Below are 20,836 nucleotides of genomic sequence, written 5' to 3'. Positions count from 1 at the left end.
TTTAATCACACATACAGTCCGTGTTATACGGTGTTATGTCAATTCACCTCGTTCCAGGCAGCAGGGCTGTTTTCAGCTGCTGAAAATCATCTGATGGATCAAACCATTCGTGGTGTCCAAGGGGACACTTTTTGTCCTGTTACTGCAGCCAAACCCGATGAGAGAGTTCTAACGGCAAATTAAATGAATTGTTTTGCGTTTTTAATTGGTCTTCGATGGTTTATTTGTGATGGTGTTTTGGTAAATGAGTTTTGTCCCTTACGAAAAAGTTGGTACAGTCTAGTTGTCCAGCATGCGGTTTTTCGTTGCGATCGGCGGCATCAAAATATCATGAGGGAGAACGAGACATATACCGGAAATTGAGCAATGTTGCTTTCAGAATAAAACACGGTTGTTTTTGCGGTACCTGGAACATTTTAAGTAATTGTTCAAAATCGATATGTGTTAATGAATTATTAATTCCAACCATAGTAGTAGTACGCTTTTCAATGTAATTACATTGGGGCTGTTCCACTTTGCAGTGAGGAAAATTCTGGGATAACAGCTGTATGGATATATAATACAAAATTGTTACTAATACTTTCGTAGTATTTGTCCTGTCTGTTTTGTCTTGTATGCCTAAATCATTGTTTGTATTTTCTAATGGTGACCTACCAAAGGACTGCAAATCAAATTTGGCTTTCAGCTAAATCCTGTACAATACATTGAAGAGACGCATTTGTGTTTGATATATACACCTAGGCTATATCATGTTGCAACAAATAGTTATCAGACCTTTTGAATATAATGACCATACTTTGGAAATCTGATTGAGTATTCTTCCAATCTGTCTTCTAAGAGTATTCATTTCAGCCTCCTGTTGAAATCCATTGTTTGTGTTTAATTCGTTTTTTTGTATATATTGAATGGTCATGGTTTGCTACTTACTGTATGTGAAAATCAGAAAGATATATTTGAAAATAAGTTTACAGCTACCTAATTCTTAACTTTGGAAATAATTGAAAAAGTAAATCTCAGAACCCATCGAACCCATGTGAACGGATATGCCTCTGGGGGCAAGCGGCTATATTTCTGGGGTTTCCGGTAAATAGCATATTGATAAGAACTGAAAACGAGCTGGTCGTCCCATCGCACCAGCAGCGCGCAGCAACTTGAAATACGATGGCATCATTTTATTCTAAAAAATCTGACCGGAAGTAGTTTTTGTCAGTCTTTGCAACTTGACTCTGGTCCTCACAGGACTCGCTGAAGCTTTTTATTCTCACACTGTAAATTTTCCACTAACGACTCACTGGATTGGACCGAGTCTCTAATTTGAACAAGACACTGATATCAGTTTATTACAATTCAGCATTTCTGACATTCCCAGTCGTTTCTTTTTTTTAGTTGGATCCTGTTTTTATTTCCACATTATTGTTTTGGTCACTTTTTCTTTCTATTCCGGTTGGATTTACAAAGGGCGTGTTTGGGGCGATCTGTACCGGGAGTTTCATCTCATGTACTTCTGCGACTCTGAGGAATGACAGCGAAAGGGAATCGGTCCGCCTGAATGGAAACAATGGATTATAAAGAGCTTGGACATCATTTCGGAGAGAAGCTGACGCTAACAGACAAATGTGAGTATAATAGGTTACGGCCAATAACGTCGCTGTAGAATTAAAGAGGGTGGTGGTTGTGATTATTATGTGTTTTTTCCCCCTTAATCTTTTTATCCTACCAATCATAATTAAAGTGTGTCGGTATTTTCCAGTCCTTCTGGGCACTGAACACTCAAGATTCAACAGCTGCAGCACTACAACACATCCGATTCCTCCCACTTCAAATCTTAAAAGATGGGATGTTTGTCCGTCCTGCTGTAATTTCCCCCCACACTCAAACAGCGGGCTGTCTGCACCTCTCTCTATCAGGGGGGTCCTAACCAGCAAGAGATCCTGGAAATGCTGCACTGAGCTGTGGTCTCCATTACCAAACACGTCAGTGGTGCACAGGGGTGAAAAATGGCCCACACATATATACAATGAGGCAAGCTGGCGCAGCTGAAGACACTGCAAAAAAAAAAAACAATCACTCTTAGCACACAGTATTAGTGAGATACTAAACAGATTCCATGCAGGGAAAACTCCTCTTTAATCTCGGTCAGTGTCTTGCTCAAGAGCACATCAGCAGCGCAAATAGCGGCTGATGTTAACGTCTGCATCTCCAACTGATGGTTCCTCATATTGACCATAATCTTTGTGGCTGATCCAGTAGCCCTGTGAAGATTTTATTTCAGTGAAATCCTCATAATTATAAGCTGATATTAGTGAGTCCCATTTCCTCTTACACTGTACATGCTATAATGATCTAATTATGTTAATATTACATGAAATAGACCAGCAAAACCCTGACATATTATTCCAAAAGCCTGGAAAAGAAGGATATAAGCACAATATAATTAGGCTAGTACTCCAGTATTAATATATATATATATATATATATATATATATATACATATATATACGTTTATATTGGCTTATATACATTTGTGGTGTCTTGTATCCTTCACACATCTCCCCTTGACCTGTGTGCTGGCAGAAGGTGACTTTCTGTTCATTGGTAGCCCTCCCCCCCCTCCCTCTATTTCCACTGGATGTGGAGAGCATTGGATGGAGGGAGAAACGTTTGCTGCAGCTTTTCATCACCGCAAAGGCAGGCTGTCATGGTGCTGGCTCCCTGCATGTGTGGGTGTCTATAGGCTGCTGCATGTGCATCGGCTGTTGCAAGACGAAGAATAGCAACAGATACTGGAAATTGTGGGACCAACACTGATTCATATTTGCGAGTTCGATAACGATATATGGGTTATCGTAACTGTTTTTTTCTTACATAAACACATAACATAAACAACCAATCTTGATATGGATCCCTTGGATTTTTTTTTTTTAATACTTCGACCAAGACCGCTGGCTCTCTGGAAGTCAAACTTTGTAACGGTGACACTGGTTGGAATTTTCTGTGGTGCAATTTCTTGTTAATTATCGGCCGACACACCTCGATACAGATATATATATATGCAGTAATCTGGTTAATTTATCGTTTCTAGCTCTATTAGACACCTATCAACAAGCACAGGTCTCCTTTTGGTTACAGCCCTGATTCTGGTCTCTTCTGAGAAGAAACGTCTTGGAGTTCACAATCAAAGAGTCATAATTAGTCTAAAGTGATCCTGAGCAAAGGCACAAAGATGCTATTTCAAGGTTTTTCTCTTTTTCTTTCTGTTTTTTATCCACTCGTGTTAAAAAAAATACACCTATTGCTGCATTGATATTGGGACGTTAAAATGGTTTACAGTCGTAGAATTGTGATGCTTTGTTTGTTGACTTTGAGTATACATTGAACTGGAGGCTGCTTGTTCAGTGGTCAAAAGAAGGGAAATAACATCCTGTGTGTGTGTGTTTGAGGCATGCTTGTCAACTTTGAAGCTGTTTTTAGGCGCTCGATCGTGTAACTTTTGTATTAATTCTTCTTCAGAGGGGTGATTTCTGCTGGAAACAGAGTGCGTTTATTGAAATACTCAAAGAGCTCGTATTGTTCTTGAGCAGGTTCGCCCATGGAAAAGTGATCTGAGGTGGAAAACAAAGCGTGTTTTGGTTGCAGTCAGAGCCGCAGCATGCAGCAGAGCTGTTCAACATGTGACGTTATCCGGAATGCTGGACGCCGAAAAAGGCAGTGGCATTAGGTAAACAGAAACATTCTTTTTCTCTGACGCCTTTCTGAGAGCCGTAAGTCTCATTCTTTGATAGAAAGAAAGAAAAGCCAACCTGGGCTTGTTTGCTTTTTACGGCCTATAGTGTGCATGCAGAGCTGTGAGAGGGGGATCATAAGCCCATTTCAAAGTGATTTATTCAGGTCTGAGGTTGGCAGACGTTTGGTTTAGCCCTTTGATGCACGTCGACCATCCAAATCCCTAACACATCGATGCATGCATTCATCTCTCCTGACCTCATATATCTCCTGTCATCCCCCCACACGCCATGAAACCAGTCAGCCAGCAGCATTACGACACTCAAACAGAGCCTGTGTTCCCGTCTGCTGGTGTTTCAGAGTCTCGATGTCATAGAAGCAGAATAGACGTTTTTTTTCTGAGAGGAAACGCAGCTTGCGGCGGCCTTTCTTACTAACTCGGCAAGCGCTGGAGCCAAACCAAGACTCTCCAAGACACGACATGTTCAAAGAGTCTTTGTTTACGGCCCACAATAGGAGTGGCACCGGCTTTTTGCGAAATGGAAAATACCCTGCAACTCGTCTGTAAAGCAGTTTGAATTGTACAGTTGTTAAATTCTCTGCAGTTGCCGCCGTGCCCGCTCTTCCAGCAGCCTTGCAGTCAGAGTCTCAGTGTGGAGTTGAATGCTCCTCTGTGGAAGTGATCATGAGACGTGGCCTCCCTTTGGACCCGTGAGCTTCCCAGTCGTGCTGACGTTATGTTCTTGGCACACGCTCAACATCACACAGCCAGGCTGGAAATGTGGATTCTGGCCTAGAAACCTTCCTTCCAACGCCTTTTAATTTGCCGCTATCATCAGTCATCCTCCACAGTTGAACTCCGGGAAGAAGTAACCTCGGAGAGTAAATACAGTTGAGTTACGGACATGTAGAGCTGCAGCTAAGAATTATTTTCACAATTGTCTTATACTTGCTTATTTTTGTCTGACCAGCAGTCCAAAACCCCAAAGATATTGAATTAAGAAAGCAACGAACCCTCACATTTGAGAAGCTAGAACCAGAGAATGTTTGTCATTTGTGCTTCGATGGATGTTCACTTGACCGTTAGCTAACAAGCTAACAGCAGGAGGGGTTCACTCATAGTTTAGCAACCAAAACTGATGCTGTAGCAAGAGTGAAAAAAATAAATGGTTGGTGTCTGTTATAGCATTTCTAAAACCAAAAAATACAACAGCAAAAATGTAAAGAATGGATTAAACAGTCAAACATTAGCGTGTCTAGCTTAGAGTGAAAAGAGAAAAACTAAAGATGGGTGAGCGGCCAATCGACTAATCGTCAAAATAGTTGCAGATGAATCTGTCTCTTGATCGTCTACGTGACTAATTGTTACACTTTAGATTGTTAAATCCAGATTCCAGTATCAACACAGTTTTTTTGATACAGTCTCTGTTAGCATCAGAGGGCCCAAACCTGAACTAAAGCTAAAGCTCCTGTCAGCTCCTGCAGTGCGATGGAGTAAGTTCTCACAGCTCTGCCAACCGTGTGTTGTCTGAGTCCTGGGGGCTTGAATGGTTGCACATGGGGGGGGGGGGGGAATCGGCTAGAATGTTTCTGTGAAACTGGATGGGGAGAAGGGAGGAGGATGAAGAGACCAGAGCGTCACCCCCCTTGTACACTCCACGTCAGCGGCCCCTGTGACCAGATGCTATGAATCACAGCCGTGAGGCCAACCACTCGCACGGGAAAGGAGAGGAAGTGCTCCATCCGAGTATGAAGAGGGAGAAGGACACAGCCTCCTGAGCACTGCACATATTTCCCATGTTTCCCTTTGTATCGGGTGTTCGGAAAAAAATCTGAATTCATGAATAGGATGTCGATCCTGTTTGCTGCATAATCCTGTTAGGGAACGGTGTGAGGCAGAGCTTAGTCATAAAAGGAACTGTCATATCACATTTTATAGATTAGAGTCATTGCAGCAACACCTACACGCCTGTGACTATTTTAGAGCTAATGTGGAGGCAGTAATGAGAGAAATCAGGGCGCTGATCTCTTTAGGATTCAACAATATGTACACATACTCCAAACGCTTCACAGTCAAGACAAAATCACCCAATTTTTAATGTTTTTGAGGTGCACTTCCCAAATACCACTTTAGTGCTCTTCGTAGCTGTTGGAGCTTCTTCCTCTGTTTATGCCACATGGTCCGCTGCTGCGTCAGGAAAAGCAAAACACATCACTTCCTGATTGTGCACCAGAGGATGTTTCAGTTTTGCACAGTCAAAGCTTCTATGACTGATTCAGACTTAGGTCACCGGGGACTCGAGTCACCGGTTGGATGACTTCAGACTTTTGACTCGACTTTAGACTCGATTTGACAAAATCAAAAAAGACTTGAAGCACTTAAAAACAACAACAAAAAATGTGTGTTTGGTACAGCAGACGAGCTGACAGACAAATTGACTTGTTTAGGACTCGGCAACAAAGTAGGACTTAGTTTTGATTTGGGACTTGCAAAGAAAAGGAAGGTACACTTCATACACTCCTAGCAGTTGGGGGGGGTTTGGTGCTTTGCTCAAGGGCACCTCGGCAGTGCCCAGGAGGTGAACTGACAGCTCTCCAGCTATCAGTCCAAAAACAAAGGCTTTGTATCACCGGATTATGAGATTATCATCTTTACAATCATGTTTTGGTAGATTAAGTGTTTACCAGTCACATTTCTAGGTAAATAAGGAAAAAGGTGCTACAAAAGAGCCAGGGGATAAATTAATAAACAAAACTCCATAAGACAATAAAATCATAGAAATATTTTGTCGCTACCTACTGTATGTTTGCATACATTACTTTCTAATTTTGTTTAATTTAAAAACAATTTTGTGTTCTGGTATGAGACAAAGTTGTTCGCCTTATCCTCCAGTGATCGTTTATTTTTATTTTTTGCTCATCTGTCTGTCTTTTGAAAAATTGGTTGATTTATGGTTACAGGTAGGGCTGGATAGCTGGATATTATTTACATTTTTCAGCGCCAATAACACAGGGATAATTTGTTCAATACCTTGCTTTGAGACGTATAAAAAATGTATTATGTGAATATGTTTAGGTTTTGGACTGCTGGTCTGATAGAACTAGTAATATGAAGATGTCACATTGGATTCTGGAAAAATTGTGATCAACCAAAATTTGCATAAAAACTGAAAATGATTGACCTGGTGCTGCAGCCACATTTCGGTCAGAGGCTTCACTCTACTCTTAAGCTACAAGCAACTCTGCTCTTGAATGTAGCTTGAATATTCAAGATGACGATTCTCTTTGATGTATTACACAGAGTACTACAGTACTGCTTGTGTCCTCAGGGCCTTTCCAGCTGACCCGGAGGAACTCCCCTCCCTCCCTCCTTTTTTAAAAATTCTGCAGCACACTCAGATTTTACTTCCCTTGGCGCTGGGCTGTTCAATTCAAGTGTAATTGGTCAATATTAATGCAGCTGAATTAATCTCATAAGTGATAAATAGGAGCTTGTTTTTGCTGTGCTAGCTGCAAAGGAGACCTCGTAAGCTCAAATTTCTTTTCTCGAAGGAGATGATACATGAACATGTTGATTCTTTTAGAAAACAACCCCCTCTAATAGCAAGATTTTTGTATCGGCAACGCGGCTCTATCTGTTTGGTTCCTGTCCTGTACTTGTCCCCCGTTACCCATGATGCCTTGCAGTATGCACTGGATGTTTTTGTTGATGTCTTATTCAAACCTCAGGGGAATCACTAACAGATGTACCCCCCCCCCCTTCTTCCTGCTTTGAAGTGTATGTGTGCATAAGTGTGTGTGTGTGTGTGTGTGTGTAGATAACAGCCCTGATGTAGCTACGTCTATGCCCACTTAAACTCACCCACACACACACACACGCCACTCACCATCTCAACCAAAAATAAACATATCTCTGTGATCAGCCATCTTGACTTGAGACAGATGTGACAATGGTGCATGGTGCCCACACGCCCTGCAACGAGAAAATCATTTGGTTGTGTAAGGATGCGTCGTCACGTGGTGTTGTCAGATGTTTTCTCTCCTTTTCAAACCGCCTCCATGTGTTTTTTCTGCTCTCGGCACAGCTATTTTTGAACGGCAGATGAGCATCGTCGAACCAGTTCAAAAATGCAGCGGCCAGTCAATTGATCACCTCCGCAGTCTTCTTCGATGACTCCACTCTGCTTCTTCCATTACCCACGCAGGAGTCGCGGTGACGCAGCTCGCTGTGGCCTTTTTATGCTCCTGAAATGATCCTTGAAAAGTCTCGTCTCCAGGATGGAGGGTGAAGACCAGGCTGCAGCAAGATGCCGGCGGCACATTTTGGCTGCATCTGGTCAGGTTTTCCTCAAGTCTAGCAGACCATCACAAACCCTTCTTGGTTGCCAGATTTCTATTGACAGAGCTGCAGCAGATCACGTCTGTCCTCCAGCATGTTGAATTTATCTCCAACACAATTGAACATCTCACGTCTTTGAAGCAAAACACTACAGAGCTGATGCTGCAGCACCCTGGTCCCATTGAATTTAGTTATCGAACCCTTGTCCTCATGGCGTTTAGGTAATAAAAGAAGATTCATATTTTACGGTCGCCTCATGAATTGGAAGGGTCTGCTTGTCAATATTGGAAGCAAAAGGTGCTTTCAAAATGAAACACTTCAATTTTTTTATTGAATAGCATCGAATGATAACATTGAAAATAAATGTATGGGAAATATATTTACAGCAGTATATTATTCATACAGAGTTCAAATGCACTTTTATTTTGTGCATGTTGTAATAGCTTGATTTACTCCATTTTTTACACATATTTCACACTTGCAGAAAAACAAATTTAAACGATTCCCAGCTATTCATTATGTATCTTTCTTGTTCTACCTTCCCCCCTGTTCGTCATTATAGCTTCTCAGCTTGCTATTAAAAGTATAGCATTTTACAAAATATCAGCCTCTTCCTGAGAAACGTTACCCAGTGAAACTACAAAGGTTCAGCTCAAATGGAGATGGGGCATGATATAAACCTTTTTTTCCAGCTGTCTCAGCATTGTTTGTTGACCTGCCGTGACGCAGCACTGAAACCAGACCTCAGCTGAGATTAAATTTAGTCGTCATCACACCTCACCACGCTGCCAGGTCAACATTAGTCAGCCAGATAACGTTATGCCCTACATATGGGTCCAAAACAAGTGGGTGAGTGTGATGGGGCAGCTGTGGGCTATATACACTCGATTCTGATGTTTTCATCACAAAAAGGCCATATTTTCCTCTTTGTCATCTGTCTGTTTGTTACCCTACGAACTCGAATGTTGCTGCTTTATTGTTAAAACTTCCTTCCGTGTGCCTTAAAGTGCCATAAAGACCATGTGGTGACAATGTGGTTATTTACATCATGTGTCTTGGTTATTGTTGCTATGTCAGATGATGACCCAATGATGAAGTCATGGCTGAAGAAGTTGAACTCCTAGACGACAGCCTCAGTTACAACAAACCACGCCTGAGCTATTTTCTCCACGTCTTGAAGAAAAGCTTTTCTCAGCACATCGCCATTTAAAATGGTTTAGAAATCTTTCCTTTCTTGCTGCATCACCTTTGACTTTATGTTTTAGTATCAACCCTGAGCTAGTGAATAGAGAAGGAGGAAGAAGGAGTGAATAATAGATTTTCTATATATGATTCATGCCTGGCTCTGTTGTGCGTCTTTGTGACTGGGTCACCCACTTCTCTGTGGTTAAAAGCATCTGGAGATCCCTTGTGTTTGCAGTGGAGTAACATCCTGTCGCCTGCCCCTCGCCATTCTGACTGAATCAATTTTAGCTCTCATGTTCAGACCAATACAGCCTCTCTAGTACTTTTTTTAGTACTATTAACTTTTAATAGGTTGTCGTGTTTTTGCACCGTATTCAGAGACGGGGGAGGGGTTGAGATGACGAGAAAATGGTCCTTCACACTGATGTTTGCTATTATACACCAGCATCTTCTGTCATGATTAGTCACATTTTTGGTTGTTTGGAGGCAGAAAATGTCAAATGTTAGGCAGAGTCATATGGGTCAGTATTGAAGAGACAGTTCAATTACAATAAAAGAGCATGTTTTAATGTAAATCTAAGATAATATTTGATTTATTTCCATAAGTCTTTAACTAATTTGTTTCTGAGATGTCTGTAGCCACTCAAATACAATCTGTGTGAAGTATGGAACCACAAAATGTTCAATATTAAATTGATAAAATAAAGACATTTCTTCTAAATAATCTCATGAATGAAATGCATAAAATACATCAATTCACCTGCAATTTGTGAAATGATTCAATTATTCTGAACTGTATTTTCATCAACGCTTTTCCTGATGACACATTTCCTGTCAAGTTTTATTTCTTAACATGTCATTTCATGACCGTCAGCTGTCAGCCAATCAAACACTCCCTGCCTCGCAAGGCCAACAACTGCTACCAAAGTTAGCCAGTTAGCTTCTGTAAGCTAGAGCAACAACAAATGTTACTCTGAAACCAAATAAATCAACCGTAAAACACAGTAGAAAGACACAAACTAAACTGTAGCTTTTAAGCCTCATCTTAACGAGTCATCTTAACTCAAGCTGATTTACTTCAGTTTATCTAAGTAAGCTGCAATCTTATCACATCATATCATGTATGGAGCAATTATTTAGGACCGTATTAAAAGAAGCTGAATGAAAACGTTAAAAAGTCAGCTGGAGACCAACTCACTGAGTTTTACCCTGAGCATTAGCTTATGCTAGCTAGCGGTCGTCATTTCAGGTGACTAAGTCCTTGTTGGGTAGAAATGAAGAGCCTTATTTTGTCTTCTTCTGAAGACTCATATTTTTTAAGAACAGAAGGGAAAACTTGACAGGCGTAGCCCAGTCGCGAACGGTGGCATGACTTAGCAAAACCGTCAGCTATGTTCACTTCTAACCAGACTCCAAAGAGAAAACACAGCATTGTGCATTACAGCTGACACACAGGGGTCTGTAATTTAAACCTAGCCATAAAAATGAAGGTTTCTCTTCTATCATCAGCACAGAAAGCCACATTTCTTCTTCTGTGACAGTGATTAGTAGCTGGGCATGTGGTTGTTGCTCATTGCTGCGACATGAAACTCGTTGCAAACACAGCTGCTGGTTCTGGTGACCTCTCACAGCGCAACGGGAGAATCTGAGGCCTTCAAAGGTTTGTGCAGCATTTGTTTTGTGATTCCTGAAGTTTTCCTTTCCCCTCAGAGGAAGTTGGGTGTTTTTGGGTGACATTTTGTTTTGGGGGCTTCTTTACATCATGCATGCTTGAGATTTGACTCAGTGACCTTTTCGGCTTACTCGGTGCTTCTTGTTTGTCATGAGATGGAACTGGGGGATTTTCAGGTCACTACAATGGACAATAGATACATTTGTTCCAGCTTAAAAAGTGTAAGACCTGAATATGTTCTAGGTAATTTAATTTCATGAACATTTCACACACACTCAATGGTTATAGCTCTACAGACATACAAACTGGAGGCGTGTGTTTTGGCTCTTGTTGCTCTCAGCACCACCAATGTCCCAGGAATGTTCTTCCTCTGCTTTTCCCTGGGGCGTGGATGATTGTTGCCCAAGAGCGTTTCCGTTTTTTTTTTTCTTTATATCCACAGAGGAAGAGGTTGTGTAGGCATCCATCAAGGCCAAATGTGCTCTTTGACAATGTGTAAGCAGTCAGATATGTCCTGCAGAAGGTTGTGAAATGAGAATTCATGTCTCAAGATGTCTGTTTTTAGTTGGAATATTACAAATTCCTCGAGTCACTCAATCTGAGTTTGTGCATTTTGTGGGAGTGAAATCAATCGGATATTGTCCTGTTGCTTTGACTACACACACACTATTTAATCTCTTCTTTATTTTGGATGATTGTTGAGTCTTTGGCACATGCAGAAGATGCAGACACATACAAAAGACACACATTTGCGTTATGAAACACATGCAAGTGGAATGTGGATGCCAGGGATTCCTGAGGTTGGCCTGACCCAGATCCAATATGGCCTGCTCATCACAAAGACCCACACACACACGAACACATGTGTGTTCACATACTGGCTCTCTCATGCACATAACTCCAAACAATAGAGTCTGACCTGCTTCACACAACATGGGTTCAGCTCCCATCCACCTCTAAAAAGGTCTGATTAAAGAGATGCTTCATTTTAAATATCTTTCATATTTACTGTCACTACAATCTGAACAAACTCATACTAGCTCTTTAATATAGTATAGTAAACTGCACTAATGCAGTCTAAACACAACAGTTTATAAAGGTTATTATATAATTTAGCTCATACCCTCAATGATATAAATGAGTTGGACAAAAGTATCGAAATGCATTGGAGCTTTCAGAAAGATCCTATTTTTTCCGGTGGTAATAACAACTTATGTGTTGATGTAAACAGCACAAGTCCAAAAGAGTGATAACAAGCCTTTCACCCAGAAGACAATTTGACGCATCACATAAAATGACCGATGGCTCTGAATTGAATTTTGGTTTCGAGGTCATGGACAAACCATGACTTGGCGTTTGTTGTGGCTGTTATAATACAACAGAGCCATTGTTAATGTTATCTATATTTTTTGGAGACTTTTTTTTCGAAAGTAGACAGTAGAGTGAACCAGGAACATTGATATCGCAGTACAGTCAGCTATATGATAACTAAGGTGCATTTTTTTTCCTTTTTGGAAGAGCTGTTGCCTCTAAAAACGGAGCTCAATGAGGTTTATCTTGACCATCCGAAATACTTTTAAACTGTGTCCAAACAAGTCAAAAATATGACTTCCCCCAAATAATGTCCATGCTATAGCGGTAAAAGCCAGACTGAATGCAGAGAGAAAATGAGAGAATATGTGATTGGCTGGCCTACTGCCCCACTTATATGTCCCATCTTTATGTCAATCGTGCTCATTGTGAGGGTTACCCCTCTTTCAAACTCGTCGCGTTTGATCGGCTTGTAATGTAAGTTCTCTTAAAACACAACCTCTTATCTGGGTGTTAAAGTTTTTGAACCATTGTACTGTTTGTTTTCAAACCACACCACATCACAGTTTTCTGTCAGTTCCACTACATGCACATACAACCCACAGCTGTCTCACATGTTCTCAGAAGCCTTTCATCAAAAAGGAATTCTGGGAAATGCAGTGAACTAGAACTAGAATTATAAGCATCCACACTCCCTCATCCGCCTGAGTGGAAACAATGTCAAAGGGTTTTTTCCTGACGATTGCTGGTAAATTTCAGTCAAGTCTGGCAGGTTACCAACTCTCATTTGGACGTCTGCCTCTGTTTTATTTTGTTATTGGCTACAACAGTTTTTTCTAAATGCCAGATGGAGTAGGATTTTACCAGCCAATGTGGCCCACACACAAACAAAATTAACCTGCCTGTGTGGTAAATCTGGTGTACCACATGCTGCAGTTTGTGGTCGCTGTGCCGTCCCAAGGTGCCTCGACAGAAGCCAGCCCCTTTTATGGCCGACATTCTCAGTATGGTGCTTATCGCTATTTATAAACCCAGAGTCTGTCACAGTGGCACAGAAACCTGAGACTGGCTGTGGAGGGACGTGGAGCTCTGAGGGAGGGAGGGGGGAGTGACGGGTCGACATCATGCTGAATTTGTGTTTCTGTGGAGCTAGTCACATGAATGGTTGATCGTGTGCGATAAGACATGTATTTCTGCAAGGCTGTATGGATTGTCATGTTGTTGCAGGGACACCACTGTAGCCATGTGTTTTAATATTATGGGTGCATGTTTATATTACGGTATTATCCCATATTATGATTTTAGTTTTCACTAGTAAGACGTAGCTACTATTATATTGGAGGCAGTTGTGAATTTTTGCCATTTAATTTCCCTGATAATGACCAGGAGCTTTCTTAAAAAAATGTGCCGACAAACATGGAAAAAGTTAATATTCATAGATTATGTTACTATTATTATTATTATTATTCTTGGTCTTCCCTATTTTTAGGGGTATTCATTTCATAACTTTTGGGAGTACATTTCCCATCATTCTTTGGGGGGGATGTAAACAGGAAGTAAGATGTTGCCATGTGTTAGGAAGCTAAATGCTGCTGCATCTTGAGCCCCGTTTTTTTTTGCCTGTATTTAGTTACCAAGACACCAAAAGTATGCCGAATTACAGACAACTATCGCTGGATTGCTTTGATACTGAATCAAACTTTAAAGCGCCATGATTCTCATGCAGGTTCTGGATTTGTAAGTGGCGTCTTTCTATTTTTTCTGAGAGGATTTATGGATGTTTATTGGCTAAGACAGTAATATCTACGGAAAGCATAAGTAAAGCTGAATATAGTTATGTGTGGCATGTCTTTGAGTTCACATTTGATCAAGTTATGACTCCGAGGAGTGATATTTTTTTATGCAAATTGCTGGAAAAGTGTTTTAAAGTGCCTTAACTGCCACCATGAGCTCTGCAAACCTCTGAATTAATAAATGTAATCAGAAAATGTGGCAAAAAAATCCCAAGGATCTTCATTTTGGCTGTGTTGATGAACCTTTATCAGAAACTTTGAAACAGCTGCAGTCAGTTGCTGTCATCTTTCTTTTAATGTTGTTCACTAATGTTAACCTAGTTTAACAGTAGCACAAGTAGAGAAGTGAGTCATAAAGAAAGACTGACAGGGTCAGTGAACAGTATGTCCGTCTCAAGATGTCCAACATTAGCTCGCCACCGTAAGCTACTGGTCGTACCAGACCAAGTGAGACTGTAGCAGTAAAGCTGTGTTTTCTGCTCCTGAGTTTATACTGTAGTTTTGCTTCTACATAACTCTTGTCATCACTCCTGTTTTTCAGTCAGAAAACACACAACAGCCACACCCATGCTGTGCTTATGGTAATAACTAGTTAAAGTCAACTCTGCAACGTAAACTAGAGTCTTACGAGAGATCCCGCCCTCTTTTTTTGTAGTTTTTTTTTGTGCATGTCATCACAGTGAGACCTGGTTTACACATACATATAATCATCAGAGGTATTTGCCGATAATCCACAGCAATCAAGTCACAGTAAAATAAAGTTTATTTCCTGCATTTTTATTTGGCAATAACACTCACTTCTTTTGTTTATACATACACAATTAAGGTTCAAAGCTGATTATCAAAACAGGAAATAATAATCCAGGAAATAAAAAAAAGCAGCAATAAAAACTACAAAAAAACATCTTAATGTCCTGAAAAACATACTACAAAAACAAACAAAGCAGCTCAAATCTCTGATTCTACATATCTGTTTTTTCATGTATGCGTTTAGTCATCCTGACAGTGTTACGGTGGCAGAATAATCAGCACCACTAGTTGCCTTATATTCTTTTTTGAATAAGTTTGACTAAAGCCATATGAGGCTGGTAAACTGTTCAAATCCAAAAAGTAATCTTCTCAAGTGAGGAGGAGCACTGCGATCCTCTTTTTACCAAATCCTTTTTTTTCCCAGCATCAGGTAGAAGCGGTGCCATCCTGCATCTTTTCTTTCTCACTCTCTTGTCTAAACACACGCGGGGCTCTACTTCACGTCCTCTCATTCCTCCTTTAGTATTCTATAATGCAGCCTGTGCATTTAAGCTCTGTGTTTGAAGTACAGTGGGGGTAGCTGGAGAGGAGCCCAGTGTTAATCTGTGATTTATGTGGTTCGGTGAGCGTTTGGACCATCTGCCCGTCGCTGGCTGACTGGAGGGGAGAGCTGGCCTGGAGCCTGCAGCCTCTCACCTTCCTACCTCTGAGCTCCTGTCTCATTATTTTCCCAGCTCTGGGCCTAGCTGTTACTGTCTTTATCTCTCCCCTCCTTTCTTTGTATTTTAAAATCCTGAGCTTTCTTTTTCCTCCTCCGTCGCTATAAAAACAGCCTGCTGCACCATTTTTTCCACTCTCTCATTGTCCTCCAGCTCTCCTTTCTCTATGAATCTCTTTTCTCACTCTCCGTGTGTCCTTGTAGAAGTGCAGAAATTGCCCCTTCTTCTTCTTCCTGCCCCCCCCCCCGCACACACACACACACACACACCTTCCGCCATGCGTCATAGCGGCTCTGCTCAGTTTGTCCTGACTTCTCCAGTGTGACAGCCAGCGAGGGACAAAGGGGGGGGGGTCCGGCAAGCAGCAGCCGATCTCAGTGGTGGTACCGGCAGGAGTGTGAAAACAAACTCAGCCGGGATTAAGACAGGATGTGTTTTGTGGCTTTTTGTTTTTGCTGCCTCTTTGTCGCCCTCCGTGAGGGTCAGAGGTCAGGAAGTCTGGCCTCATGACCGGATCTGTGTGGAGCCGTCAATGGTGCTCATAGTTAGGAGGCCCAGAGGCCTTTGTGTTACATAAAATATGATATTGAAAGTAGAGCTGCAAGTGCTGGCCATTTTCATTATCGATAAATCTGTAGGTCAAAGGGGAACTCGACCATCTTTACGTGTCAAAGTCAATTTTCAAGTCATGCAGAGCCACGTTTTTACCACTATTACTTTAAAATGTTCTTTAAAATGTACCAGAATCTAAGTCAACATTTTCAAATTGCTTGTTTTGTCCGACCAACAGTCCAACACCCCAAATATCAGAGAAAAGCAACAAATCATTAATTGAGAAGCTTAAACCACCATGTGTTTGGCATTTTTACTTTAAAAAAATTACTTTAATAAAACTATTTTTTGATGATTCAAAACTATTATTTGATGATTTGATGATTCAACTTTTTTTGATTCATTGTCAGCTTTTTGCCCCACAGTGAAGTCGGGGGATTTATATTCCATTTAGGTGGCTCTGTGGGGATAATTAAATCAATTATCTTTCATTATCCCCATGGTACCCACTATGGGAGCGAGCTGAAATAGACTTACACAACAACCTCCAGTGTTTTCTTCCGCCCCTACGGGAAAAATCAATGTGTATCTAGTTATCTTTTTTTTAAATACTGCGAACAGTTGCTTCAGAAGATAACCTAAAGAGATTTATTCCCACGCTCGTGGCTCACCTACTTCTGGTGCGCTTAACGCTGCTGACAGGAGGCCTTCTGGGACGGAGGGGGGAGAGCGCAGCGTCTCGCAGCGGAGCGACTGATGCGCATGAATTGCATGTGAAAGAGGTGTTAATGATTTCTAATTAGGCGAGAGTTAATTAGGTCGCAAAGGGGTTTCTAGGTTTGCTGTGATCGCGTTTCGGCAAAGGATGGGGGAAGAAGGTCGCTCACGTTTATTGGAAACGTCACCTTGGGGACTGTCCAACAGTGATGCAACAATACGTCAGACATTGGACAAAAAGCATCAGCGACAGCAAAAAGAAAACTACATGTACATTGCTTATCATTGAGATTTGACGTTAGGAAATATCGGGTAGCGAAACGAAACATCTGTGGTATCCTGTCAATCATTAAATTTGTCTTTTTTCCCCTGTCTTCCAGCTCTTCCTCTGCAGACGGGGTTGCAGTCCATCCAGAATGGGGACAAGTCTTTGGGGAAGGACACTCCGATCTCAGACGACTCAGCCGTCACAGACCTCTCCCCCAAAACAGACTCCAGCCCCATAACAGAGACCCCCACAAAGACAGATGCCTCCTCCAAGACGGACGGGAGGCCCCCCACCCCGGGCAGCAGCCCTCAGCCCAAGAAAGGTTGTTCGATATCTGAGTCATAGACTCAGTGCCTAACTTTAAATCATCACATTTATTAGATTAAGGCAGGGAAACATCAGTCTCCGCTCTTCTGGTAAGACTTTCCACAGGATTTTTTTGAGCCTGCCTGCAGGGATTTACTCCAATTCAGCCATCAGAGCGGAAAAGATTTCGGGGCATTAAAGTCTGGCTCGTTCCAGTTAATGGAATCCCAAAGGTGTACAGACTTTGCTTTGTGGCATTATTCAATTCGCTGTCTAAAATATAATTGTAAGCTGTAGCATTAACCTCCACAGGCAAGTCCACGCACTTTTGGCCGGGTAATGAATGTTTTTAGAAAAGGGCATCGCCAGCAGTGGCGTTTTTTTGATCGACAAAATTGTGGCTTTGTCTGTTTATATGCTAATATTTTTCAGCAGCACTTGTGTTGATATTTTAAATGACAAGCTACTGTTTTTGCCACATAACACATGAGATAACACATGAGAGAAGCTGCCGTATTGTACAGAACTGGCAGCTGTGTGCTTAATTTGCAGGCATCAGGCAGATAGCTGGGATCAGATAGGATGCTGGCACAAAACGGTAATTAAGGCAGAGAGAGGCAGCAGGGAGACGACGGTGCTCATTTGATTGACGCAATGCAAGGTCATAGTTGTTGCTGTAATGGCAAATAAACAATAGCTACAATTACAACTGTTGGAAATTGGAAGCAGGAAAAAAATGCTGCCATTTTTACCATTTTTTTCACAGTACTAGTTGTAAAATGTCTGAGTCAGCCTTTTCACCCGCCGCTGCTGGCCATGAGACTGTGTCGGGCTGGTCGGCCCATTTGTTTTCCTCTTCATCAGAACCTGCTCCGTGTCAATCGCTCAGTTGCTCCACATGAACCGCTGCAGTGGCTCCCACAATGATGAAGAAAAAAACACTTTAAAAGGCATTAAAAGTATGAAACTGTGCGGTGTTTTGTTATCCTCCATGTTTCATTTCTGACCTTCAAAGACAAAGTCCATCACATGTAAAACCTGAAAGCATTCATGCATAGTTTTCGCATACTGTTTGCCCGAATGGAAGTTTTAATGTATATTGAGTCATTCCTGCCAGACAGATGGTAGTGGCTGAATGCCAAATCGCCATTTGCTATGGAGGAGACGGGATGTATACTGTGGAGGAAGACTGATGGTGGAGGTGGAGGGAAGGGGACGAGACCTCCACGTCGATAAGATTTTGTTTTTCTTCGCACTCCATAGCGTACTGCCATCAGTCGGACTGAAGTGTGCAGTCGCGTAGGAAACTCTGTGAAAGGTGGGGAGGAAATTCAGGTTGCCATGGAGACGGCGCTGAAGTGCTGCAGGGCCCTCTGTGATTAGTTGAGGATGCGCGCCATACATATTACATAGCACGGAGGAGAGCCACAAAAGGAGACGGGCACCCCGGGGGTCCTGGTTTTTCAACGGTGTGTTACGGCTCTTCAGTCGTGGCTTTTCACAGACTGTTTTGAGGGACGCACAAATCCTCGTGCTCCACCGCTGTGTCTATTAAAGCGTATCAGGATTCACGCTGATTATCGCTGAAGATGAGAACGGCCGAGAAGCAGTTCTTCATCACAGCTAAGCTGCAAAAGTTTCCACATCATCAGTGTACAAATAGATGGAAAAAAACACAACTGAATCATTTTCTGTGTGAAATCTATCCGTGCAAATAATGGAAGGCAATCTAATCTTGTTGTTGGTGCTCACAGCTTTGAAAAAGGACACGTGAAAATGTCTGAAGCAGCACGGAAACAGTGTCCCTGTTACTCGGGATAATCCACAGAACATGCTGCCAGCTGCTTTCAATGACACTATGTCTCAGTTCCACTAACAACTGTTCGCAGGATTGTGGATGAATCAAAATAACGGGGATATTGTTTCAGAAATGATGCATTTCTGTTTGAAGTTTAATTCATTTTCAATACGGTGACCACCACAAATCTGTGGCCCAGGCAGGCGCTCTTCTTCTCCAGCTACTCCCTGTGGCATCCCAAGACATTCACTGGCCAGATGGGATATGTAATCCCCCTCAGCGTGTTCAGTCGGAGTCGTTCCTGGAAAACCTCAAGAGCGCATCCTAATCAGATGCTCGAGCCGTGTCAACTGGCTCGCTTTGATGCAAATGACCAGAGGTTCTGCTCCAAGCTCCTTCAGCATGTCTGAAGCAGTTCTACTCAGCTCTACTGAGCGTTGTATTGTTTTTTTGTGATACGTGCTCAGCACCAAACAGCAGAGAGACACAGTTAGCTAGCTGGTGAACATAGTGGAGCATTTAGCAGCTAAGGAGACCGACATTTCCCTCAGGAGTTGGTGGAAACCAAAAACAGAGCTGAAAGGAGAGTTAATATTAGACTCATACATTCATCAGGTGGACAAACCAGACTCCAAATGAATGATATTGTTACTCCTAAAGCGAGGGTTGGAAATGAAGAGAAACCAACAAGAGTAAGCTAGATATTAAAAAATGATCAAATTTGGCTATTGTTATCACTGTTAGCACGTAGTCACCTATATTGGTTTGCAGACTACGATTTTGAAGCCTTGAGTTTGGCCGTCGCCATCTTGTTTTTTTGCAACCATAAGTGACACAAGAGGGTGGAGCTAAGTACAACTGAGAGCTGAATTTGACATTTTTAGGCAACCACAAAGCTCCCAAGTTTTCATAAACACACACTGTGAAAGGGTTAAAGTTCTAAGACAAAAAACACAGACAACGCCCAGACCGGACAACGCCGTGTTGGCAGCCTATCAATCATAAGGTAGCCACACCCTAAAGTATACCCTACCTAATGGTCTATTTGACTCGAAATGGGAGGTTGTCGCATGTTACAGTCCTGGCTGCGAGAGCCACAGACACCAGACTTACTGATTGCTGTCAGGATGTAAAGAAAATTTCAACAAATATAACAAAACATGTTTCTGAAGAAGATTACCAACCCTAGCTTTAACTGCTCAATGTCTAAATAAGCAACCGCAAAACTTGCAGCTTGTTTCTCTTGTGATGAAAGATTCAACTGAAAGCTTTATATTTTCTTTTTCCCCGCAGATTTGGTGAGCTCAGAGCAACGACAGAAACTTGCCAAGGAGCGGAGGGAGGAGAGAGCCAGATATATCGGTAAGAAATGATAAAACAATCAAATATGTTTATATATGCTTTTTCTTAACTTTGAATCAATTGGATTTTCCCAAAAAGAACTCTGCTGGTGATGCATGAAGCTGGAATTTGTTGTAACCAACTTGATGCATGCATATCTTCTATTCTTGACGTAGTGTTAACATTCCTCTTTCCTCTGTCACTCTCCTCTGACATGACTGACGGTTATTGTCGTCTCTTACTGTTTCTCCTCGCACGGCTTTCAGAACAGCAAACTCAGCTGCAAGGTAAGGGGCTTCACAAAAAACCCTCGGCGTCCGCAGCCGTCATGCCATTTGGGAATAATCAAACTTGTGATGGGA

General features: G+C 41.9%; 1 protein-coding gene across 5 annotated transcripts in view; it reads left to right on the top strand.

The window, feature by feature from the left end:
* Positions 1–1,134: 1,134 nt before the first annotated feature.
* LOC116398435 (MAP7 domain-containing protein 1-like) overlaps positions 1,135–20,836 on the top strand; it is a 39,599-nt gene continuing 19,897 nt past the window's right edge. For 2 of the 5 annotated variants that reach the window (XM_031874710.1, XM_031874708.1), the window contains exons 1-4: positions 1,135–1,616; positions 17,142–17,351; positions 20,427–20,495; positions 20,741–20,761. In XM_031874710.1, coding sequence (XP_031730570.1) covers positions 1,550–1,616; positions 17,142–17,351; positions 20,427–20,495; positions 20,741–20,761 — 367 coding nt within the window. In that variant the 5' untranslated portion in view covers positions 1,135–1,549. The remainder of the gene's footprint in view (positions 1,617–17,141; positions 17,352–20,426; positions 20,496–20,740; positions 20,762–20,836) is intronic. The other 3 variants (XM_031874707.1, XM_031874711.1, XM_031874709.1) reach the window with 3 other exon arrangements.

Source organism: Anarrhichthys ocellatus, unplaced genomic scaffold (assembly GCF_004355925.1).
Source record: "Anarrhichthys ocellatus isolate YVR2014 unplaced genomic scaffold, GSC_Weel_1.0 scaffold84, whole genome shotgun sequence".
In the NCBI taxonomy this organism is placed as follows: Eukaryota; Metazoa; Chordata; class Actinopteri; order Perciformes; family Anarhichadidae; genus Anarrhichthys; species Anarrhichthys ocellatus.
Note: the sequence above shows the minus strand (reverse complement) of the source record. Positions and strands in the feature narration are given on the sequence as shown.